This window comes from Podarcis filfolensis (genome assembly GCF_964270895.1).
Source record: "Podarcis filfolensis genome assembly, chromosome: 16".
NCBI classification, from domain to species: Eukaryota; Metazoa; Chordata; class Lepidosauria; order Squamata; family Lacertidae; genus Podarcis; species Podarcis filfolensis.
Window position 1 is genome coordinate 21,938,629 of NC_139620.1, and position 25,482 is coordinate 21,964,110.

General features: G+C 47.2%; 2 protein-coding genes across 2 annotated transcripts in view; one reads left to right on the forward strand and one right to left on the reverse strand.

Annotated features, from left to right (window-relative positions):
- Nucleotides 1–25,482, forward strand: part of SRRM4 (serine/arginine repetitive matrix 4) — a 345,117-nt gene that overhangs the window by 256,986 nt on the left and 62,649 nt on the right. The gene's annotated exons all lie outside the window — the stretch shown is intronic.
- The window catches only part of GCN1 (GCN1 activator of EIF2AK4), a 66,868-nt gene that overhangs the window by 24,456 nt on the left and 16,930 nt on the right, over nucleotides 1–25,482 (reverse strand). Inside the window, exons 20-43 of the mRNA XM_083589551.1 lie at nucleotides 24,339–24,463; nucleotides 22,993–23,171; nucleotides 22,185–22,278; nucleotides 21,149–21,262; nucleotides 19,233–19,431; nucleotides 18,813–18,968; nucleotides 18,139–18,320; nucleotides 17,014–17,094; nucleotides 15,659–15,802; nucleotides 15,212–15,339; nucleotides 14,667–14,856; nucleotides 13,307–13,377; nucleotides 12,304–12,469; nucleotides 11,976–12,170; nucleotides 10,343–10,589; nucleotides 8,195–8,316; nucleotides 6,983–7,097; nucleotides 6,130–6,309; nucleotides 5,160–5,380; nucleotides 3,975–4,043; nucleotides 3,742–3,880; nucleotides 2,675–2,871; nucleotides 2,357–2,499; nucleotides 1,355–1,472 (exon numbers count right to left, since the gene is read on the reverse strand). Coding sequence (XP_083445677.1) covers nucleotides 1,355–1,472; nucleotides 2,357–2,499; nucleotides 2,675–2,871; nucleotides 3,742–3,880; nucleotides 3,975–4,043; nucleotides 5,160–5,380; nucleotides 6,130–6,309; nucleotides 6,983–7,097; nucleotides 8,195–8,316; nucleotides 10,343–10,589; nucleotides 11,976–12,170; nucleotides 12,304–12,469; nucleotides 13,307–13,377; nucleotides 14,667–14,856; nucleotides 15,212–15,339; nucleotides 15,659–15,802; nucleotides 17,014–17,094; nucleotides 18,139–18,320; nucleotides 18,813–18,968; nucleotides 19,233–19,431; nucleotides 21,149–21,262; nucleotides 22,185–22,278; nucleotides 22,993–23,171; nucleotides 24,339–24,463 — 3,575 coding nt within the window. The remainder of the gene's footprint in view (nucleotides 1–1,354; nucleotides 1,473–2,356; nucleotides 2,500–2,674; nucleotides 2,872–3,741; nucleotides 3,881–3,974; nucleotides 4,044–5,159; nucleotides 5,381–6,129; nucleotides 6,310–6,982; nucleotides 7,098–8,194; nucleotides 8,317–10,342; nucleotides 10,590–11,975; nucleotides 12,171–12,303; nucleotides 12,470–13,306; nucleotides 13,378–14,666; nucleotides 14,857–15,211; nucleotides 15,340–15,658; nucleotides 15,803–17,013; nucleotides 17,095–18,138; nucleotides 18,321–18,812; nucleotides 18,969–19,232; nucleotides 19,432–21,148; nucleotides 21,263–22,184; nucleotides 22,279–22,992; nucleotides 23,172–24,338; nucleotides 24,464–25,482) is intronic.

The following is a 25,482-nucleotide window of genomic DNA, read 5'->3' on the forward strand; positions in this document are numbered from 1 at the left end:
AACTCACTGCTGCAGGAAGCAGTGATGGCTACTAGTTTGGATGGCTTAAAAAGAGGATTGGACAAACTCTTGGAGGGCAAGGCTATCAATGGCCACTGACCAAAATGCTTATGCCCTTCCTCTACAGTTGGAGGCTGTAATACTTCAGGATCCCAGTTGCTGGAGACCACAGGAGGGGAGAGAGTTCTTGTGCTCAGGTCCTGTTTGCAGATTTCCCCAGAAAAGGCTTCTGGTTGTCCTCTGTGAGAACAGGATGCTGCCTTGCTTGGGCCACTGCCCTGATCTAGCAAGCTGTTCTCATGACTGCAAACTGCTTCAACCATTCTGAATTTTTTTTTTCTTTAAAACGGTTGTAACCAGCGCCCTGGGAGCTCATGGTGGAGGGCAGGTAAGAAATCAAACGAGTGGCAACAGCAACATAAGATGCATGGATTTCTATGGGTCTTCTCCTCTGAGAAGAATTTATCTGGATAAAGCCCACCGCGTTTCACACTAGCAAGAAACATACTACAGGGCCAAACTAGGGAAGGCATTCATTGGGAGATCTCAAATCATATCGTTCATCTCTTCACATCCCCTACCCCCAAAGAAGGGAAAGCAATAATTTTTGGGTGGCAAGATCTACCAGTGAAGCAAAAGGCACTGGTTTTTTAATAGAAGGTTGGCGGCGGCTATTTTTAAAAAAGAAAGGAAAAAGGAAAAAAGAGAGTAGTTATATATCAAGTGTTTGAAATTCCCCAGGTGTCATGTGTGTTTTGCTACTGGTGCAGTTCCAATTGCGACTACAGTAGTACCTTGGTTTACGAACTTAATCCGTTCCAGAAGTCTGTTCTTAAACCAAGGCGTGCTTTCCCAAAGCAATAGGGGACTCAGTTTACAAAAGGAACACACACAACAGGAAGTGGAACATGTTCTGCTTCCAAGGCAAAGCTTACAAACCGAAACACCTACTTCCAGGCTTGAAGTGTTCTTAATCAAAGTTGTTCATAAACTAAGCTGTTATTAAACCAAGGTACCACTGTACGTTGAGATTTCTGGATGTCAGGGTTGGCAACCGCAGTTTAAAAACCTCTGCCCTAGCCCATGGTTAATACCATTCCCATTTCCACTGTGTGTGTTTCTCCTCCTTGCATACTGAGACAAGTGAACTGTTGTAAGAGCAAGCTACAGTCAGGCAATGTAGCCAAGACAATTGAATCATAGAAATCTGTTGTGGCAACCGTAACCTAAGTTTAAGGTGCCATTTGGCTTATACACCTGAGTTTCTAACACTGCAAATATCCACCGTCTTGCCTAGTCTGGGCTCCAGCTGTTTGCTCTCAAAGCAGCCGGGAGAGGAAAGGACAGCACTCGCCTTGTTGGACTGGGCTGTTCCAAAGTTGTCGTCCTCAGAAGCCGTCTCCGTTGTCATCTTCCCTGTGACTCCCGAAATATAGAAGAGGAGGTCCCCGAGCAGCTGAACTGAGCTGTACCTGTTTGAAAAATAAATTTAAAAAGAGGGCAGGTAAGGCAAGATTGACGTATAGCACAAATGAGGAAGCATTTTTCAGCAGAGGGCAGCATTCCCTTTTGCACAACCTCTGGGAGTCACATGACCCTGGGCAGGGTCAGAAACAAAAGTGGGTGGAGCCATGAGGGTGAATTCTATCTTTGTACAGTAGGGTAGCTGTACACACCCCAGCCGAGCAAGAACAAACAAGCAAACAGCAAAGCAGGACCACAGTGTGGGTGTGGCCTCTGGAGAGCCCTGAGGACTGGAGGGTCGCATTGGTCCCCTGCACATGTGGTTCTCGGTCCCCATTCTAGATGATGATAATAATAATAATAATAATAATAATAATAATAATAATAATAATAATAAAAATTATTTATACCCCGCGCTCCCCAGCCAAGGCCGGGCTCAGGGCGGCTAACAACCAATAATAAAAACAAGTTGAATGATACAACTTTAAAAAACAAGATTAAAATACAACATTAAAACATTAACATGCAGCCTCATCACAGGAGGAGAAAGGAAAACAGAAAGAGGGGGAGGGAATCAAATTGACTCCAAGCCAAAGGCCAGGCGAAACAACTCTGTCTTACAGGCCCTGCGCAAAGAAAGCAGATCCTGCAGGGCCCTGGTCTCATGAGACAGAGCGTTCCACCAGGCCGGAGCCAGTGTTGAGAAGGCTCTGGCTCTGGTTGAGGCTAATCTAACTTCCTTAGGGCCCGGGACCTCTAGGGTGTTGCTCTTTTTGGACCTTAAGGTCCTCCATGGGGCATACCGGGAGAGGCGGTCCGGTAGGTACGAGGGTCCTAGGCCGTGAGATTCCCCGCAAGTGACAAGCCACATGAATGGGAAGTCGGCTCTAACCTGATTCTCCAGAGGTCATCGAAGAGGCCTTGCTCCAGCTGAGGCAAGAGGAGCGCAATGGCTGTCTCTGCGTACATGCTTATGATCCTCTGCCCGGCGCGCAAAGCCGTGTCCCGCACGAACTCATTCTCATCTGCCAGTGCCTAAGTAGGAGGGTACAAATTACCAACAAGGGTTGGTTTTGTGGGCGCAGCACAGAGGCTAAGAGTGGGATCTCCAGCCGTCAGAGACTTGGAGGCTTCTCCATTCCCATGACTTGGATGCAAGCCTCCATCCCTTCTGGATGGAAGGATCAAAAACCTGCCCCGAAAACCCTACCTTAAGGATGCAAGGTATGATGGGCCCAACATAAGGTGTGAACTTATCCCCAAAGGTGATGGGCAGGTAGTTGAACATCATGATGTAACCGTCCCGGACGTGGGGGGCGATGTCCACTTTGCTTGCTGTAGCCACGATTTCTGGCATAAGTTTCTCCAGCTTCTCCACTCCTAAGCCAGCCATGACTTCAGCCAGACCTGGAAAAGATGGTGTGTTTTGGTGTAACTCTCTTGCTCAGGATCGCATGGATGTGTATACCCACAAAAGGTATATTTCCCATTGAAATGCAAAATGTGCCACTGGGTTCAGAACAGCCTTCTGAGAATCTCTTACTTTTCCGGGTTTAATAAGACAAAGCAAATAGCTAGCCCATATGTTTGTGAAGGTGTGATCAAACAACGTGTGGGCAGCCTCTGGTAAAATCCCAGAGCCTGGAAGGGATTTCAGTGACTGGAGGACTTCAATGATGTATACAGCTTCCTACGCCTCCCATTCCCAGGAATAGCAGAATCTGAAATGCCTTGATGAGGTAAACCCCGTCTCTTGTGGGTGAGGAGCCACAGCAAAATGGCTGAGCGCATATTGGCACAGAATCTACATTGACAAATAAGTTTCTCTCGGCATATAAAGCAGCTTCCAAGATTTCCAACGTTCACAACAACTTTGCGAGGTAGGCCGTTTAGAAACCTGATCTTACAAAATGGTGCGACGGGGCGGAGAGTAACTTGAAAGCTGGTGTGGCTGTACCGGCGAGAGTGTCGGACTAGGACCTGGAAGGGACCCGTGTTCAAAATTCCCACTTGGCAGCTGTGAAGCTCACTGGGCGACCTTGGGGGCCGGTCACTGCTTCTTAGCACAACCCACCTTTGAATCCTTTTCTCTCGGGTCTTGGTCCAAGACTCTTATCTAACCACACCACCACAATGGCTCTCTCCCATAATAAGTAAATAACTTTGCTTGAGGCTGCGCAACATGCTGGCGAGCTGAGCAGGCAACCAGCCCCCAACTCGCTTGCAGCCAAATCCATTGTTTTTATCAAATGCCAGAAAACAGCCTGCTGTCCTTGCCTTGGGCGGCCCCAGACCGATCCACCGAACTCTGCTCGTACGTCAGGGTCTCCATCAGCCAAGGCAGCAGGTCCTCGAAGCAAGACTCGCCCATCCCCTTCACCATGGCTCCCAGCGCCTTTGCGGATACCGTGCGCACCTGAGAGTCCAAAGGAAAGGATTGTGGGAAACTGGGAGGAAAAGGTGAGGGGGGAAAGGCCACCGAACGAAGGAACTGCACCGAGATGGCGTACCTCAGGCACCGGGTCCAGCAAAGAGGCCTTCAGACCTGGGGTCACACTGGGCAGATAAGGAGCCAGATCCTGAAATGGAGAAGGGGGACAGGTTAAGTGGGATGAACATCACAAATTGGGATTTTGGGATCAGTGCATGTGGACCTTGAAAGGGTGCAGATGGCAAACGGCACAGATAACACGTGTGCCCTGTTTTTCACATAGCAGCCAGTCCCCCTCCAAACACAGCTGGGAGGGCAACAAACAGCAAAGTCATGGCCTGTAGAGGCTCTGTCCTCAGGGAACCATTTCTACGTATGTGGATCTGCTGCAGTTCCTGTAGGGATGGGGAACAACAGATCCAGGGGCCACATGTGGCCCTCCAGGCCTTTCTATCTGACCCTTGGAACCCTACCCAGGATGCACCTCTCACCAGTCATGATCCACCCCCTGCGTATTTTATCTAAATCTATAGCTATCTGCAGTGCTTTTTTTCTTTAAAAAAATATGTTTAGGGGTACTCTCATTTTCCTACTCATGAGGCCAAACTTAGATTCACAAAATGTTTAGGGGTATGCATATCCCTGCATCCCCCCCCCCCAGAAAAAAGCACTGGCTGTCTATGTATGTATGTATGTATGTATGTATGTATGTATGTATCTCTCTGTCTGTCTAGCTAGCTATCATTGCTTTTTCATATACATAATTTAAATGACAATAGACAACAATAGCAGTCATTTCTTAAAAAGAGGCCTAACTGCATCTTAAGGTTGGAACCACTACTCGGAACAAGTTTATGATGCATATGAACAATTCAAGTCCAATAAGTCTCCAGGTGCTTCTGTGGGGGTTGCCTAGATTGATTGTTGCATCTCACATAGGAGATGAATGGATATCAGGAGTTGCAGAACTCATCTTGCCTCTGGCTGTCAGTTTCATACCCTGAATCTGTTGCATGTTTTTGCCTGGCTGAGATGTGTCTTTGACCTGCGACAATGGCTCTTGTTTGTCCAGATGGGAGGACAGAGAGAGGCGTGTGTGTAGAAACTAGCCTGCGGTACGAAGGTAAAATTTACATTCATTGCTCCACCCCCTTTTGAGTCTGGCCCCACCTACCAATGGCATGTGGCCCCTGCAGAAGATAATGTGGCCCTTGAGCCGAAAAAAAGCTCCCACCCCTGGCTCTGAAACCTCTCTCCAGCTCACCTTCTGATCTGTCAAAGAGTACATGTTGCCAATAATCTGGGCGGCCATTTTCCTCGTGTCCGTGGAGCGATCCTGGAAAGCCCTCTGGACGATGGGCATAATGAGAGCCAGTGAAGGGGCGTCAATGAAATGGACAAATTTGGTGTCCAGCAGGGTCTGCAAGCACTTCTGCGTCTTTCTGGATGGGTCTGTCAAGGCATCTAACAGAACAGGCGCGATTGCTGTACGGAGGGGAAGAAAAGGAGGAGGACATGGTCAGGATCAGAGCAAAGAGCCGGCTGATAGTTTGGCAACAACAGTCCGTGTTTTGGTAACCCATATGCAAAATGCTGCTGGCAACAACCTGTGACGCCTCTGTTGAAAGTGATGCACCAGCTGCCTGTTTTCGACCTTGCTAGATTCAAGGTTTCATTAGATGCCTATAAAGTCCTGTTCCATTCTGGACAGAGGCCAGCAGCTGGTATTCAGGGGTATACTGATTCAGTACATGGCGGTTCTATCCAGACTCCATAATTAGTAGCCACTGATACATCCAACCTCCATGCTTGGGTCTACCTGCTCCCTCCACCAGCAAACTCAGCAGAGTCCAGGCCATTATGTACTACACAACGGGGTCACTGAGAAACAAGAGGGAGATGTCAGCAGGCCTGGAGGAATCCCACGATTTTCAGAACTATGGAGGGGGAAATGGGGGCAAGGAATCCCAAAGGAGCAACCCCTGTTGAAACAGCCCAATGAGGACTGTGTATGCTTAGGGACCATGGAATGCCAAATATCTGGAGTGGAAAATAGGAAACAGGTGGGGGAATGGAGTATCCTGGAATAGGGTAGGGTTGGCTGGCTGGCTCCCTGAATCTCATGTTTTATTGTGCTTTATTTTTAATTTGCAATGTGGTCCCATTTGTTCCACCTTGCACGCCTCAAGAGGAAGATGCTAGTCCACACAGAAACACAAACTACAAGCTCTTACCCAAGATCTCGGGGTTCCTGATAACCGACCCAATTTGCCGGAGCGCCTGCTGCCCAGCCTTCTGGACCTTCACGTGGGAGTCTGTGAGCACCTCGGTGAGTTTTGGCACAATGTTTGGCAAGCAGGAGGAGAGTTGTTTGGGGGCGCAGTAAGCCATGGCACCCAGCAGCTCCACTGACCCTGGTGGGGAAGAGCAGGAAGCCAGGGAATGATGGAATGATAGATAGATGATAGATAGATCGATAGACAGAGGCAGAGTTAGAAGTCAGTCCACAGGGCAGCCTTACTAGGAAGTCATATCCACCAAGCTCGGTGGGACCTCCCTCCCCAAAATTAAGTGTACAGAGGATTACAGCCACAGTCATGCATGCAGCTTCAAAAGTTTTGGAGAGCTAAGATAAACAGTGACCAACAGAGACTAAATTTCATTCTCAATGGACCCTGCCACCCACAGCTGTCAACCTTCCCTTTTTTTGCGGGAAATTCCCTTATTCCAGCGCCGTTTCCCGCTGCTATCCCGGATTGTTAGATATCCCATAGACTGTCCCCGGGATAGGTGAGGCTGCTGATTCCTTTTTTTCGAGGCTGCTGATCCCTTATTTTCAAATCTGAAAGTTGACAGCTATGCTGCTACGACAACTTAAACAATAAACTTCGAGAGACTAAAGTTTCCCAAAAGCTGTAAAGATCCTACCTAGTTAGGATGGCTCTTTGCAGAGAATAATACCTGAGCAAAATAAGGCAACGCTGGTATAATCTTCCCGCAAGAACGAAGGAGCTACAGCCATTCCAAAAGCTGTCAGTCAGCCTCCCTTCCCTTAAATGAAAAAGGAACCCAGTCCCAAGTTCTTACCAGCTTTGGTTCTCCAAGACTCCTCCTCAAGCGCAGCCAGCAACGAAGGCAGCACCAGCTTCACCCCGTGGGCACTCAGGTTACTCATCACGGCCTTGGCGCAATCGTCTGCGGCCTCAAAGGAAGGAAACGGAGAAATCACAACTGGCCTCAAACCCACTTCGAGATCCAGCAGCCAAACATTATAGAGGATCACTCTCAACTCCAGCAATGAACTGTGTGTGCAGGTGTGAGGGCACCAGAAAACTAAATCTAAGGTGAGGTAGCCACTGCGGTGCCTTCCAGGTGATGTTGAACTACAACTCCCATCATTCCTGTCCACCGGCCATGCTGGCTGGGGCTGATGGGATTTGGAGTCCATTAAAATCCGGAGGACACAGCACTGGCTGCCCCTGGGCCAAGGGAATCACCATACAATTATTTGTCATGCATTTTTACACTCATCAGCAGTAGCAGACTGGAGCGAGTTTCTCTGTCTCCAGCCAGGACCCACATAATGTTTTTAAAGGTGTTATGCTTGTGATATACAGTTGCACTCTTATCTGATTTTCACCTAGTTTTAAGGAAATCCTTCTTGGGTGTTTACTGCGTATGTATGCTAATTAAGAGATTATTATGTCCAGCAGCATCTGGTTGGCCAGTGTGTGAACAGGATGCTGGAAGAAATGACCCTGATCCTGCAGCCAGGTGCTTCTTATGTTCTTATGCAATAAGGTAAGGCTACTGCCACCATCGAGACATGGGTGGCTCTGTGGTCTAAACCACAGAGCCTAGGGCTTGCCGATCAGAAGGTTGGCGGTTCAAATCCCCACAATGGGGTGAGCTCCCGTTGCTTGGTCCCAGCTCCTGCCAACCTAGCAGTTCGAAAGCACATCAAAAGTGCAAGTAGATAAATAGGTACCACTCCAGCAGGAAGGTAAACGCCGTTTCCGTGCGCTGCTCTGGTTCTCCAGAAGCAGCTTAGTCATGCTGGCCACATAACCCGGAAGCTGTATGGCGGCTCCCTCCGCCAATAAAGCGAGATGAGCACCGCAACCCCAGAGTCGGTCACGACTGGACCTAATGGTCAGGGGTCCCTTTACCTTTACTGCCACGATGGGGAACAGGGTGCTGGACCTGGGCAGGGGGTGGGTGGGGCTTTGGCCTAATCCAGCAGCCCAATGCTTCTTCCATCCTTAACCTACTGCCCTGGAAACACCAGGCACTTCTTACCTCTCGGACGTACTGATTCCCGTCTCCGAAGCAAAGCAGCAGGTGGGGCAAGACGTGGACCACGTAAGGCTCAAAGAGCTTCCCAAGCATGGTGCAGAGCATCTCAAAGGCAAACAAGGCCCCTAAATGGGAGGCAAACAAGGCTTTTGTCAGGGCAAGGGGCAGACTGGCAAGCGAGGCTCTCTCCCCGCCAACTTTCTCTCAGCCTGCAAGCTCAAAACATGAAATGAAGGAAAGGGTTGGAATTTTCCGTGCAGTTTATCTCCGCTTCCCCCCCCCCCTCGCCCTTCTAATTTCAGTCTCAACCACCCTTCTCAAAAAAAGCAAGATCACGGTGCCCAGCCACTGGATGTAGCCTGAAATAGGGAAATGCTGCAACTGCTGGTCCAGAAACGCTACAACTGCCTTAGTTCAGGCCAATCAGAACAATACAAACACAACACGTTGGCTAATAGTAGAGAATATATAATAGAATAATGATATCATTCAAATTTCAATTTGTTGAAAAATATCGGGTATGTAACTTTATTTATTTATTCTGTTTTGTATGTTCTGCTTTATTTTACAATGTGTATGCAGGTAGCTCAGTTTAGTTATCATTCATCGATTGTATGCCTTGTATCTTATTTCCAGTAGATGAAGACTATCACAAAACAGTAGTATCATTCCGGAGACACTGTCCTTTTGAGGCATCTTCCGTTAAAACTTTTGAAAGACTATTGAGAGACTTCACTTTTGAAACTTTTGAGACGTCTTCTGTTGAAACTTTTGAAAGACTATTGTGAGACTGTCCTTAGATGTCTGCTTTGAACACACGGCTTGACAGTTCTCACTACCATTCTGTTATATTGTACATGTGAACTTTGATTGGCTTATTCTTGTAATTTGAATGATATCACTATTCTATTATATATTCTCTACTAACTATTAGCCTACGTGTTGTGTTTGTATTGTTGTGATTGGTTCTTATTGCAACACAGGGGGCTTGCTTTTAGTTCAGGCCAAGACTGCACCGGGACCCCCTCGGTCTGAACTATGGGTTGTATCCAAAGCAGTGCTGAGTTAAAGTTGCTTAGCAGTACAGCTGTTCTGCTGGCAAAAGGTTTTGCACCAACGGAATGGACCCCTGGTCTTGTCTGAAAGGTGGTTTTGATGCACGTCAGGCTGTCACATGGGTGAATATCGCCGCCTGGTATCCAAGGCAGGAAATGTTCAGAGTTGAGAAGTATGCAGGTGCTTCCTGTCCTCACTCGGCCCATTTCCTGTCTTCGTCCAAAGCAGATTATCTATCAAGGCTTTGCACCTTGGCTTCATGGTTTCTCCTTTGGTGTGAGTCGTGAGTGTTGTTTTGGGCCAACAGAACACTTTTTTACACAAAAGAAGGCGTCAGGCCGTTGGCAACTTTGTCACACGATAAGACTTTGAAATCCGTTGTGCAACAAATTCCCGGCAGCGGAACCGTTCTACCAGATCCCCATTGCGAAACATTAAAATTTGAATGTCCCTAATAAACTACTAGAATTTGCTGAGATGGCGCAGTTGACAAATAGCCTGAGAGGCAATTCAAAATGAAAATTTATGGAAAAATGGGATAGATATAAGATATATGTTCAAAAACATAGTAAAGGTACATTATCTATGCTAGCATTCGATTGATGTTGGAGAAAAATTGAGTTGAGAAACAATATCAAGGGTACATATTGATATAGGAATGTATTAGATAAAATGTAAAGAAACATACAATAATAAGAGTACATTCACTTGTAAAAAAAGGAATATACGACGAGATTTGACAGGAAGTCCGTAGTCCTGGTACAAATACTATTTTGGAATAGTTTTGTGTCTTTGCTTTTTCTTTTTTTAAGTATATAAATTTTGTATATAAACTTTGTATACATGTTGGAAATTCTATTATAATAAGCCCTGTAATGTAATATGGCAATGTATGCGTATGTAACATAAGAAAGTTAATAAATAAATAAATAAGAAAGAAAATTGCATGTCCCTTAGCGCAAGAGCCCTTCGTCTAGCAGGCAGAGAACATTGGGTGAGGTTCCAAGCAAGCGACACACCCACCCACATCAAGGGCAAAAGTCCTAAAGAAGTTAAGATGGGGAGAACAGGGGGAGAATCTGCCAATCAATTCACCTTCTCGCCGCCGGAAGTTCTTCTTGTCCTGGATGGCATCTGTTAGCGTGGCCATCATTTCCTGCTGTTTCAGGGAGAGGATGCCCAAGCCTTTCACCAGGCCAGCCAGGCCGTAAGCGGCTCCTTTCCGTTCGGCGTACTTATCGGACTCCAGCAGCAGCTGCAGCAGCTTCTGAATCATCCCTCCTGCATCCTCCTTGATGGCAGGCACCAGGGGTGGCAAGCAGCTGGCCACGGACTCCTGGACCTACAGGGATCACCGTGACAAGAATGCAATTCAAGCAAAAGTTACCTTGGGCTGACTCGGGGGCCAGTCATAGAAAGTGAATTTGGTAAAAGGTAAAGGACCCCTGGACGGTTAAGTCCAGGCAAAGGCGACTATGGGGTTGCGGTGCTCATCTCGCTTTCAGGCAGAGGGAGCCGGCGTTTGTCCACAGCTGTCTGACAGCTTTCCGGGTCATGTGGCCAGCATGGCTAAACAGCTTCTGGTGCAACGGAACACCATGACGGAAACCAGAGCGCATGGAAACGCCATTTACCTTCCCACCGGAGTGGTACCTATTTATCTACTTGCACTGGTCTGCTTTCGAACTGCTAGGTTGGCAGGAGCTGGGACAGAACAATGGGAGCTCGCCCTGTAGCAAGGATTTGAACTGCCAACCTTCTGATCGGCAAGCCCAAGAGGCTCAGTGGTTGAGACCACAGCACCACCCGCATCCCAGTGAATTTGGTATGATTAGGCAGGTGGATAATTTGCTCCCTAATGGAATATAATGCACTTTTTATTACTGTCCCCCATTGTTTAAAACACATTTATAACTGACCCTAATTAAGGCAGGTGATCTGATGACCAGTCCATTTTAGCAAGGGCGGGCCATGAGGTAAACCAGGTAAAAGGGACACTGCTTCCTGCGTCTCCTGGAGCAACGTGGGGTCAGGAGCAACCTCCTCAAAATGTGCCTCTTTATTATTATTTCTTTTTTAGAAAAAGTATCACGGGCAGCCAAATTCTGAAAGCAAAGCTCAAAGACCTCACCATTATCAGGACCTTATGTCTTATGTGAATTCATTTTCAATCTTTTGTAGCTCTCCCGCACTGAGATAGAGACCACATTCGCACAACACCCTAAACCGTTGTTTAGTGCGAGTAGAGTCAAATGAGTCACAGCAAGCCTCTCAAGCAGCCAGGGAAAGGAGACAGCAAGCTTCCGCTTTGGCTTAACCGCAGTTTGTCATTTCACCCGAACTGACAAACTGTGGTTAATATTAACTGCAGTCTGAAACAAGGCAACGCGGAACCAGTTAACGTCAACCTCAATTTGGACAAAATAACACTGCAATGAAGCAAAAAGAGAAACAATAATCTTCAAATTTCACAGTATATTTAAGCACCATTGTATTCCCAGCAGCTGCGTGTTTAATTGATTTGTTTCTCGTGGTATGCCACTGCCCCCTGGTGGACTGCCTGGGGACTACTGCATTAACCAAACTACCAAAAGAGTCAAAACGAACCGAAAATGCAAAAACTGGTTCAGAGATCTCTTCTCAGTGTTTTGAACCCGCCCCGCCCCCCAAATCTCCTACCCTGCTCCCATCTCTGCAAAAGGTGGAAAGGAAAAGAGAAAGAGCTTACCTGTTGGGATGGAGTGGAAAGGGCTGCTATCAGTTTGGCAACGATCGGCTTGACTTTCGGATCGCTTTTGTCCAAATGTTTGGCCAGGGAGCCCATCAGAATGACGACACTCTGCCGGACGGCATCATAGCTGGCATCGTTTGGCGCGTCCTTCAGGAACTCCTCGAACACGGGCAGCAGGGAGTTGACACTGTCCTGAAAAGCCGTAGGACACACACACAATAGCATTAACCGTGATTTCAAAGACCTGGATGCAATGGTGAGCTAGATGAACCAAAAGACCGAGTCAATATAAGGCTGTTTCATTTCGATGTATCTTAATGCCTACCTTGCCATGGGTATTGAGCGCCGAGAGGGCTGCGTCCAGCATGCACTTCCGGACTTCAGGGTTGCGGTCGTTAAGGGCATCCGGTACAAAGAACTGGAAGAGAGGCTTCACCTGCGAACTGTCCAGGTGCTCCGAGAGCTTGTTCAGGGCCAACGCAATGCCACACCTGTAAAGGTAACATGGTAGCTATGGTTCGAAGGGCCATGGTTCAGTGGCAGAGCAGCATGAAGGTCCCAGGTATTTCCAGGTAGGGCTGGGAATATCTCCTGCCTTAAACCTGGAGAGGCACGACCAGTTAAGTCAGTACTGAGCTAGACAGACTGACTCATGGAGGCTTCTTGTGTTCCTATGCTTTTAAACCAGGGTTTAGGGCTGGGCAATATATCAATATTTCATCCAAAACCAGTTTGAAGTCCCTATTGTGATATTGGTTTCATAATTTTTCACCTGGCAATATGTTGTTGTGTGTATATAGCTACGATCGTGCTAGGAGGAAGGCATGCTTGGCAAATCCACACCATGACCAGCTCCTGCCCGGAAACCAATGTCCCCACTGTGGAAGGACGTGTGGATCCAGAATTGGCCTCCACAGTCACTTATGGACTCATTGTTAAAACCATGTTTATGGAAGACAATCTTACTCGGCTACTAGTGATCGCCAAAGAAGAAGAAGCTAGTACTATGCAAAAATCACAATGTAGGAAAAACCGTGAAGCCTACCAGTACTTCTACATAGCCTCATCTTTATTTCAGACACCGTGATGTATCAGTATATCGTGATGTTTAGCTGGTGATATATTGTGATGTTGAAAACCAGATATCGCCCAGCCCTACTAGCTACCAGGTCAGGGATGCTGGGAGTGGTAGTCAAAAAACAGCCGGAGACGCAAGTTTGGGAAGCCCCGATTTAAACTATTACATTTACACCTCGCCTTATAACGTCAGAGGCCTGAAGTACCTCAGCTGGATAGAGAGTCAGAATTTTAATTTAAGTAAGGACTACCTGGCTTCCCACTGGTCGGGTGGAGATTCAGATATCACACGTCCCAGAGCATCCAAAACCGGTGGAGGCCTCTGTTCAAGAGAAACAGGCATTCCGTCAGAAAACCCAGCAAAGGAGCTTATAAAAGCTGGACACGGTCAAAATCCAGGTGCAAAACAAATAATGGGGAGGGAGGGGGCAGGGACAGAAGCACACCGTGCTAGACATAAGTTTCTCTATAAGACCAGGGCGTGGGGAACCTGTGGCCCTGTAGATGTGGCTGGACTCTGACTCAAGAGCTACCAGCCATGGTGGTGTCAAGGGCAGCACACCTCTTGAGTACTGGATGATGGGAATCACAAGTGGGGAGAGCGCTGTTGTGCTTGGATCCTGCTTGCAGGCTTCCCACTGGGGCATCTGGTTGGCCACTGGGAGGACAGGATGCTAGACTGGATGGGCATTTGATCCAGCAGCCAGGCTCTTGCTGTGTTCTGTTGTGCTTTATTCCACAATGCTTTAAACAGTATTGCTCTCCCCACACCTGGTGCTTGAACTACTATATTGCTTTATGGTCATCATTTGTCAGGTAACCGTGTCAGGAGAGCTGTCCCATTGGGGCATCTGATTGGCCAGTGGATGCTTGACTAGGTGGACCTTTGGCCTGACCCAGCAGGCTCTTCGTATGCTCATTATCACAGAACGAGGACACTGAAGGGCCTGAAAGACCTTCATTGGCTCCCAGTACGTTTCCAAGCACAATTCAAAGTGTTGGTGCTGACCTTTAAAGCCCTTAACGGCCACAGCCTCGTATACCTGAAGGAGCGTCTCCACCCCCATCATTCAGCCTGGACATTGAGGTCCAGCTCCGAGGGCCTTCTGGCGGTTCCCTCACTGCGAGAAGTGATGTTACAGGGAACCAGGCAGAGGGCCTTCTCGGTGGTGGCACCTGCCCTGTGGAACGCCCTCCCACCAGATGTCAAGGAAATAAACAACTATCTGACTTTTAGAAGACATCTGAAGGCAGCCCTGTTTAGGGAAGTTTTTAATGTCTGATGTTTTATCATGTTTTTAATATTCTGTTGAGAGCTGCCCAGAGTGGCTAGGGAAACCCAGCCAGATGGTCAGGGAATGAATGAATGAATGAACGAATGAAAAAATAAATACCACCACCACTACTACTACTACATTGCTGCCAGGTGAAAGCACGCAAGGATAGTACACAGGAATGTAGTTTGGGAAGAGGAGAGGTGTGGCCTAGGGAGGGTCCCGAGGACTGGATACACAGACACCTAGAGGTCTCAGTGCCAGAGCCTCTGGGCCAGAGGTTCCCCCCCACTCCTGCTCTAGACCTCCCCCCAGTCCCTCCTCACGAATGGCATACATAGAGTTTCTCCTGATAGATCTCCATCAGTTTGGTCATGACGTCCCTCGTCTGGCTTCGATACTGCTCAACGCTCTTGGAAAGCGCCTCGGCCCCAGCCTGGCGCACGGCTTCCTCATAGTGGATGACATCTTTAATGAGGACCGAACAGATGTCAGGCTGCAACTCCAGACCCATCGACTCCCAAAGCCTGTAAGAGACGAAAGCCAAAGGTCATCCTCCGGGTATCGAAGATCCACCCCGGTCTCATATCAGGCAGCGACGAGGGGAGTTTTCAGCAGGTAGCGCATTCCACAACCAAGCTGCGACCAGTGAAAAAGCCTGCCTCTGCGTCAAGGTGGGCCAATAATTGTTAGGCCCTGGCAAGACTTAGGAGGGTTCCATTTGTTAGGCAATACTCTGCAGAGGCAGTTTCCTATGTCCACTGGTAAAAGCACTTCCTCAGGTCCTGGCGGAGAAGTATCATCTGACATTTGAGCAATGTGCCTCTGGTACAAAAAAAAAGAAAAAAAGAGCATCTCTTTGGTGGGACAGCAAATTCTCACCTCTGGGCCAGCGTCCTGATTGCTTCCTCCTTGTCGAAATTCACCACCCAGAGACGGCGCAAAAGGTTCATCCCATTCTTCTCATCGCTGTCCGGCGTTGGCAGCACCAACTGCAGCTCCATCAAGCCCTGAAGATCAGAACAGGACAAGTCAGCAGAAAGCCTTCCTCCCCAACCTCCTTGTATTCCAAAACTGCAATGAGAAGTGACGTCCCCTTTCCAGCATGCATTAAGGCTGTTCAGGTATTACTTTGCAGGCACACGCTTGCAGCAAGACTGGGAGGGCATGCTGCATTCCGAGGGCCAGGCATGAAGGCCCAGAGGGCCACATTAGGCCCCCAGGCCTGGGATTCCCTAACACAGCTCTACAAACTTATCTTCCTCCAGTGGTGGATGGGAAGCCACCCATCCCCCCCACTGTGCTGGCTGGAAAGAGATCCCGACTGACCCGGAGGGCTGCATCTCGGACATTCATGCACGGGGACTGAAGGGCTTGGAGTAAAACATCCACTTCTTCCTGTTCTGCGTAGGCACAGCCGTCCTCTCCACTGCTGCTGGCACACAGGGCGGTCAGGGCGTTGGAAGCCAAGACCTGACAAGAGGCAAGAGAGCTTAAAATCAGACAGCGAAGGAATGTAATTGTTGTCATACAAATTCATAGGCAGGTTCACGGCACAAAGCCACCAAAGGGGTCCAAAAAGGACATTAAAACACACTCTGAAAGAAATAAAAACGGATTCAATCAACTAAAAACCATGGAACCACCCACGTGCTGCTATCTGCCTTATTGCAGGGCAGATTCAAGGGTAAACCATATGTGGAATGAGTCTGCCCCTGTGGCTTGATGGAGGTAGAAACTGTCTCCCATGTCTTGTTATGCTGCCGTTTCTACAGGGATATACGCTCGGTATTTATTACTCCTGTTATACAAAAATCTCCAAATGGGTCCGAACTTCAATGTCTAAAACTCCTGGTAGAGGACAAGGATCTAGAGATCATGCTAAGGGTGGCCAAATTCTGTGCAACTGCCATAAAACTTAGGGAACAAGCTGTACTACCAAAATGATTAAGGTTTTTAATGACAATTTTAGGTTACATTTTAGTGATCAAGATTTAATATATATTTTTGACTGCCGCTATATCTGAATTGTCTCTGTTCTACCCAATTGCAATTCAATGTAGTCCTGTTGTGTTTTATGATTTTCCTGATATTGTGAGTCGGAACTGGTCTGTGACGATAATAATAAAATTCAAGTTCAAATCCATACAAACCAAAACAACAACAAAGCAATTTCATCTGATATAAAATTGATATTCCATAAATGGCCAGGTTGCAAGGGAAAGCCTTACTAAGCACAGATGTTTTCAGCAGACACCTAAATATAATCTCATTAATGGCACCAAACTGGAAAATCCGTAAGTGAATCAATCAATTGCATTTATAAACCATCTTTCCTCCAAGGAGTTCAAGGTGGCATCCATAGTTCTTCCTCTCTCAATTTTAGCCCCACAATAACCCTGTGAGGTAGGTTAAGGCTGAGAGATGGTGAGCCTCATGGCCGAGTGAGGATCTGAACCCGTCTCCTAAATCCTCGTCCAGCAATCTAACCACTGTGAAACACTGGCTCACATGTACTCAGGCACTGCATAACATATTAATACAGGCACTGTACAGTTAACATTAGAAGTATGGGAGCTGAATACAGGTTTAACAGGAACAACAAAGACCAGATAAAAAGAGCTACAGGGACTATGCATCTGGTCTGCGAGCTACTGCTGTACTAGAATGGGTGGCCAGCTCACCTGTAAGCGTGGAGAGCCTGTCCCGATCACTTTACTCAGGAGCCGCAGCATCTCTGTGCGAGGCAGTAACTCGGGTCCGTTCTGACAGGTGACCGGGAGGAAAGAGGGGCAAAAGAGAAACGCAAACACTTGTCATTTTAAAAAAGGCAAGTGCACAACCAATAATGAACAATCATTCTCATCATGCAATGAAGCTGGGGGATTTGGAATGGCTCCCAGCAGGTGAGCATTCTGTATTTTATGTACTTAACAAAATTTACATACTGGTCGACTTACTGCATTGCTGTTATTATTTACATTGACCGTATTTTTCTGTCTATAAGACACCTCCATGTATAAGACACCCCCTATTTTGGGGGACTCAGATTTAAGAAAATGGGGAAGATGTATCTGTGTGTAAGATGCCCCCTAATTTTTGACATTATTTTTTAGGGAGGGAAACCTAGTCTTACACACAGAAATATACTGTATATGTTGCTTTTTCAAAGCGGCTTGCAACAGAACAACATGTGAATCAATACATCGTTAAAATAGTGGTCAAATACTAAAATGTAACACCCAAATCCAGCAAATACAGTGGTACCTTGGTTCTCAAACGGCTTGGCTCCCAAACAAATAGGCTCCCGAACGCCACAAACCCGGAACTGATCTGATTTGCGAACGTTTTGCGGAAGCCCAACATCCGACACAGCTTCTGCTCGACTGCAGGAATCTCCTGCAGCCAATCAGAAGCTGCGCCTTGGTTTTCGAACGGTTTCAGGAGTTGAACCGACTCCCGGAACGGATTAAGTTTGAGAACCAAGGTACCACTGTAACTCTGTTCAGTTGCATTAATGTTACAACATTTTAAATTCATGTTGAAGTACTTCCTGTTCTTCTATGGCTACAAGCTGTTGTATGCTGCATCTGGGGCCAGGCGAGGGAGGCAGCTCTCAAGACAAAGAGGCAGAGGAGGAGGGATGTGATGAGAAGGAAAGTATCTCAAGACTTGCATCAGCTTTGTTCGGCTGTGCATTTTCAGCTTCGTTTGAACCTCCTGGGGGGGGTAGGGCATGTCTGTCAGCCACCAAGTAAAAATGGCAGCTTGCTTTCTAAAGATGATGCAACCCCATGGAAAACACTGACCTCGTCCACCAGCAAACTCTGGCTGCTGGCAGATGATCTCAGCTGAGCATGGACTGTGATCGTCTGCAGAGCCTTGACCAACAGCTCCTCCTTCTCTTCACTGTCGTTGGGAGTCTCCAGCAGCACCATTTTGAGGAGAGGGAAGACTAAGGAAAAGGCTGGGGCCGTTAATGGCACGGGACCTGCAACAGGCAGAAAAGAAGAGGGGAGATACAGACGCAGAAGGACATGCCCATACATGCAACGTCAGCCACTGATAGAGTAGAAATCAATGGGCATGGCTGACGTTGGGAGTGCAACAGCAGTGATTATTCAGTTCATAACTTAAAGAGTTAATTCTGTAGCCAGTGTGGTGTAGTGGTTAAGAGCGGTGGACTCGTAATCTGGTGAACTGGGTTCGCGTCTCCGCTCCTCCACATGCAGCTGCTGGGTGACTTTGGGCAAGTCACACTTCTCTGAAGTCTCTTAGCCCCACTCACCTCACAGAGTGTTTGTTGTGAGGGAGGAAGGGAAAGGAGAATGTTAGCCGCTTTGAGACTCCTTCGGGTAGTGATAAAGCGGGATATCAAATCCAAACTCTTCTTCTTCTTCTTCTAGTCAGCTGCTCGGGGAGGAGGGGGGAGGCACTGCCTAGCAACCAAATCAGGTGGAAAAAATCAGAAGCGGGTCCTCACCTGCCTCTCCCTTGTTCATCCGGACAGGCACAGTGTGCGTGTGCAGCAAGGTCACCACTCTGGTCACAGCAGTGGGCAGGTCCTCTTGGCACCAGGATTCATCCAAAACACACTCAGGCTTTATCATCCTCAAGGTCACGTGACTCACTACAGTACCTGGGGAGAGGGGTGAAGGGAGTTGTAAGTCCAGCACCAAAATTGAGGAGGGGGGGAAGGCACCCTGGCTGGCTACCCCAATCTACGTTTGTTTGTATTTTTGCAGATTTATGCTACAAAAGCTTATCTTATCTGAGTTTTCCCCCATCACAGAGATAGATAGATAGATAGATAGATAGATAGATAGATAGATATAGATAGATGATATAGATAGATAGATAGATAGATAGATAGATATAAACACACACAAAGCGGAACACTAACCAAAAGTCTTCAACCGATCAGGCATCACACAGGACGCCAAAGAAAGGAAAGGGGTCTTAATCCTTGGAGCCGCCAGAGGGGACTTCAGCAGAGGCAGGAAGAAGCCTATGAGACTGGGGATGTACTGGGAGAGACCAGGGGGGTTCCTTTTTAGAACAGCATCCAGGAGACCCAGCATTGATTCCAGTTCATTGTCAAGCTGCAATAGAACACTGCGGTGGTTACTGGCAAAAGGCAATCTTGAAGGAAGCAGCCAAGCTTTGGACTAACACACCCACACACCCATAAGCTCAATCCTTTCTCTGTATTTTCTTTCTTTATCAACATTATCAGCACAGTAAGAGGGGAAAAGGGACTTGCTGACCCAGAAACAGATGGCATGACAATATTGGACCACAGCAGCAGCAGCAGCTGGTGACCAGTGGATATGGTGGGGCGGTTGATCTGCTAACGGGAGATGGAGGGGGTGGTCTTCAGAGACAGAGTCAAGAGGGTCCTCAGAGGCAACAGGTAACAATTTGTTGACATATGCTCTGCAGCGGGCTAGGCTACCCTCTTTTGTGTGATCCAGCCCACGTTATTTTTTAAATTTAATTTAATTTATTAAAACAACAACAACCACCAGCCAGGAAGCAAACATTGCCCTTCAGTGTGGAAATGTGCCAGTTCAGAGGAGAGACCCTATTCTTGCTTGTAATTTCAAGGTCTCTCCCCAGCCCCTCTCATCTCAATGCTGGAGGGGAGAAATCTCATGTGCTCAGATCCTGCTTGTGGGTTTCCCATGTGACCGGAATTTTTATAAAGGTGGTGGTGGAGTTTTGTTTCCAGTTAAATGGGACACTACACCCCCAGACCAAATGCCCAAATCAACACCATTCCAACTTCATTTTACTCAGGGAAAAGATGGCTACCAAAGGCGGGGGGGCTTGGGAAACTGGTAAAAGACAGCCATAATCCCTGAAACCCGGGATCAGGTACACAGCAGCCTCTTACATAAGAGATAATCACTGGCATCCTGGCAAATGGGTGCCAGACAGGTAGTCATCCTGTGGACAATAGCAAACCACCCAGGAACGGATTAGGTTCTGGGTCAGGACAAAGAAATGTGATTACCTGAGCAGGGAAAAGCAGGAACTTGTAAATACTTCCATTGTTATCACTTGATGGGTGTAAAGTGGGGGGGCAAGGGAGGGTTGGAGGCAAGAAATCCCCTCCCCCTTTGTGACATATGTATGATGTATCTGTGATGCATGCATGAAGCTTCACCAAAGGGGTTTGTGGGAAAAGGGAAAGCTTATAAAAGAAGGGGCACCCTTTTGTTCGGTGCTTCTTCCTGCTTCTTCCATGTGGTGGGTGGAAGTCCTGTTGCGACAGTCTTTTGAATAAAGATCAGGCCTACAGGCTGCTGTTTTGCTCCTATATACACTGAGGTCCAGCACCGAGGGCCTTCTGGCGGTTCCCTCACTGCGAGAAGCCAAGTTGCAGGGAACCAGGCAGAGGGCCTTCTCGGTAGTGGTGTCCGCCCTGTGGAACGCCCTCCCATCAGATGTCAAGGAGAAGAACAACTACCAGACTTTTAGAAGGCATCTGAAGGCAGCCCTGTTTAAGGAAGCTTTTAATGTTTGATGTATTACAGTATTTTAATATTTTGCTGGAAGCCACCCAAGGTGGCTGGGGAGACCCAGCCAGATGGCAGGGTATAAATAATAAATAAATTATTATTATTATTATTACTACTACTACTACTATTACTATTTTCCTGGCTGGTGTCTTTGTTTGACAATGCAAGTGAGCCCAAGGATTTTCCTATAACACCCACAGGTATCTGGCTGGCCACTGCAAGAACACGATGGGCCCGTGGCCTGATCCAGCAGGCTCTTCTTATGTTCTTAACATTAGGCCCAGCTATAGCTTACCTCTTTCAACTGCTTCCTGGTCTGAGATTCCTTTTCCAGCTGGGCATTCAGCATTTCCTTCTGTTTGCTGGTTAGTTGGATCTCCTCCTTTATCCCCTTCTTCTTCTTAATCTCCTGAAGAAGAGAAAACCATCTATTTGGTTATAACGGGGAAGCGGGCAGCAGCATTCCCTCCAAAGGAAGCAGCTTCAGCAGTTCAAAGACAAGGGGCAACATGATGGGGGAGAAAATGAGAGTGAATTGGGAGTTGTGCCCAGAGACAGACAAGCTCAGGATGACAGCAGCAAGAAAGAAAAAAGACACCTAGCTCTATGCAATCTGACTTAGTTTATCACAGGTTGCTCACCAAATGCTACCAAAAAAGGTCTTGATGCAACTTAAAACTATTCAGTCTTCTTTTCATCTTCATTTTCTTTCCCCTTCTCTCCCAGAAACTCAGGGAGCTTTACATGGGATGTTTTCCCTGTTATCCCCTGAGAGGTGGCTCATCAGGCTTGAGAAAAGGTGAGTGTTCCAAAAGAAACCTGCAGAACTGAATGAAGATCTGAAATCCAACTTTCCTCCAGCCCATGCCTGAGTCATTTAGGGCTTTAATAATAATACAGTTGTACCTTGGTTCTCGAATGTAATCTGTTCAAGGAGTCCATTTGACGTCCAAAATGTTCGAAAACCAAGGCGCGGCTTCCGATCGGCTGCAGGAGCTTCCTGCACTCAAGTGAAAGCTGCGTCAGATGTTTGGGTTCCAAAAAATGTCCAAAACCCGGAACACTTACTTCCAGGTTTTTGGTGTTCGGAAGCCAAAACGTATGAGTACCAAGGTGTTTGAGAACCAAGGTACGACTGTAATATAGAAGGAGGAGGAGGAGGAGGAGGAGCAGCAGCAGCACTCTGGGTAGCTTACAGCATATATAAAAACATAATAAAACATCAAACATTAACAAACATTAAATGCTAAGAGAAGCAACCAGTCCAGTTGCTTTAAAACAGGGCTTATATTAGACCTAAATATGGCATTATCCACCATGCAAGACCTCACCTCCTTCAGCTCCAGTTCAATGATCTGCTCCTTGAAAGAATAAGCTTTGTTTTCTCTCTTCATGTTGGCCTTTTTCAAGCTGTCTTGCTGAGCACTGAAGACAGCAAAGGAAAGAGAGAGAGATTAGCACAATCCAGTGAAATCATCTCAGGTTATCAGCTTCAATTACAGCTACCACAAAAGAACAGAAAACATTTAATATTTGTTATTTATTTAAACAAAAATTATATACGGTTTGATTGTGATAAAGACCTCTCTAAGCATTTTACACAAACTATATCTCTCTCTCTATATATACAACAGCTAAAAAGAGATTTATGCAGGGAGTTCCGAAGTTTAAGCATTGCTACACTAAAAGATTGATTTCTTACAAGTGCAGAATGAGTATCATGTTTCACTTGTAAGAGTGCCAGTTCCACAGATCAAAGCAGTTTCGTTAGTGGTGTTTTGTTATACCACACACATTTCAAAGGGAAAGGTCATCGCTTAGTGGTCTGTCTACACAAGGTCCATAGGTCAATGACATACATGTCTCGACTTTTAGGAGATTTTTTCTCCTAAAAGTGCTTTGGAAACCTGGCATGGCCTGTCAAAAATAAGGAGGGCTGTAGCTCAATGGCAAAACATCTGATTTGCAGGCAAAAGGTCCCAGGTTCAATACCTGGCATCTCCAGGTAGGGTAGGCAAAAAGGTTCCCTGTCTGGAATGGGAGAGCCGCTGCCAGTCAGTGTAGACAACACTGAGCTAGATGGACCAATGGCCTGGCTCAGTATAAGGCAGCTTCCTGTATCCAAGCGCTCGTCCTCACCTGTGCAAGATGGACTTGTCATAAAGTTCCCCTTCGGGTGTCTTCATGATAGCAAACTCCTCCTGAGTCACAAGAAACAGCGCTGGGTTTTCTAGAAAGGCGGAGATGGTGCTGATGACCTGAGGGAGGACTTGGCTGGGAGAGAGGGCAGAAAGCAGACCCACTGCATTCAGGGATGACTGTGAAACAAGAAAGGGGAGGGGAAACAGCCACTTGTCAAGGATTACAGCACTATCCCAGTAGTGATGTATGGAAGTGAGAACTGGACCATAAAGAAAGCTGATCGCCGAAGAATCGATGCTTTTGAATTATGGTGCTGGAGGAGACTCTTGAGAGTCCCATGGACTGCAAGAAGATCAAACCTATCCATTCTGAAGGAAATCAGCCCTGAGGGCTCACTGGAAGGACAGATCGTGAAGCTGAGGCTCCAATACTCTGGCCACCTCATGAGAAGACTCCCTGGAAAAAACCCTGATGTTGGGAAAGATGGAGGACACAAGGGGACGACAGAGGACAAGATGGTTGGACAGTGTTCTCGAAGCTACCAGCATGAGTTTGACCAAACTGCGGGAGGCAGTGGAAGACAGGGGTGCCTGGCGTGCTCTGGTCCATGGGGTGACGAAGAGTCGGACACGACTAAACAACTAAACAACAACACCATAATATTCTCTCAACACTTGGGGCTGATAGTCTTAATCTGCAGCACTCTTCACTGCATGCACCTGTGGTCTCTGTGTCCTTTTGCGGACAGGAGAGAAGCAGCATCAGCAAGATTTTTCAACCCGCAACCCCCAGGTATAAAATCTTATCACACTAGGTCCATTAAGAAGCATTTTAGGAAGGGAGCACAGATCAGTGGTAGAGCATCAACTCTGCAGAGTGGAAAGCCACAGGTCGAATCCCTGCCATTTCCAATTAACATTTATAAGCAGCAGATCAAAAAGAGACCCTTTGCCTGCACCCCTGGAGAGCCTGTTCAGAGTGGACCAGGTGTGGGGAGAGCCTTGGGCCCTCTAACCTCTCTGGCTGGCCCTCTGCACCCACCTTGAGTAGCTTTGCCTGTCTGGAATGTGCCCTTGAACTCAGATTATGCCTCCTGCTGGGGGTGGGGTGGAAAAACTAGCTTACTGTTCTGCCTCTAGCCCCGCCCCCCATGTAGCATGTAGCCCTTGAAAGGATGCCAAGAAGGGAATGAGGCTTCCGGCCTGGAAAAAGTTCCCCCACTTCTGGAAAGCTGGCAGTACTGAAACTAAGTGGACCACAGTTTGTGTTGACTATGGCAGCTTCATCATCTCTCGGGCCAGGATGCCCTTGAAAACCTCTGCCGAAGAATCAAACCCAGTCACCTTATTCATGGGGCTCTGGGTGACAATCCGGTCAAAGATCTTTTCCAGGTACTTGGCGATGAAATCGACAGGGTCCAGTTTCATCTTGACCAGGAGGGCTGTCCAAAGGCCAGACTGCCCTGTTACTGAAAGGGAGAAAAAGGAAGGAAGGAGGGAAAGACTTACAAGAGGCACAACAGACCCTACTTCTGTCACATACCCAACTGGTAAAATATATAATTAAATTTTCTGTTTTACATTTTAAAATACTCATTTTTAAATCCTCAAAATATCCCTTATTCTCTTTCCATGGTTCATATCATATATCCCTGCATGTTTTTACAAAAACTAAACCATTCAGTATTCCGTGATTGCATCTATCAGAACTTATTTACACTGTTGAATTTATCTTAATGCTGCCAACGTTTTCATGTGTACACAATTCCCCCCCATATATTCAACAAACGTTTACCAATCTTCTCTAAACGTATGTTCTTCTTGGTCTCTTATTCTATATGTTAAGTCTGCAAGCTGCGCATATTCTGTCAGCTTAAGTTGCCATTTTTCTTTAGTTGGGACCTTGCTCGTTTTCCATTTTGGGGCTAACCAAACACGGACCACAGTAGTAGCATACATAAATAACCTTTTTTGACACCTGGGAATTTCAGTCTGATTTATTCCCAAGGAAAAGGATTCTGGTTTTTCTTTTGGAAAAGAACGCTTAAACGTTTTTTCAGTTCATTATGGATTACTTCCCAGTACTCTTTTACCCTTTTACAAGTCCACCACATGTGAAAAAACGTTCCCTCCACCTCTTTGCATATCCAGCACTTACCTGATTCAGTCTTATTATACATCTTAGCAAGCCTAAAGGTAAAGGGTAAAGGGTCCCCTGACCATTAGGTCCAGTCGTGGCCGACTCTGGGGTTGCGGCGCTCATCTCGCTTTATTGGTCGAGGGAGCCAGCGTACATGACTAAGCCGCTTCTGGAGAACCAGAGCAGCGCACGGAAATGCCGTTTACCTTCCCGCCAGAGCGGTACCTATTTATCAACTTGCACTTGACGTGCTTTTGAACTGCTAGGTTGGCAGGAGCAGGGACCGAGCAACGGAAGCTCACCCCGTCACGGGGATTCGAATTGCCAACCTTCTGATCGGCAAGTCTT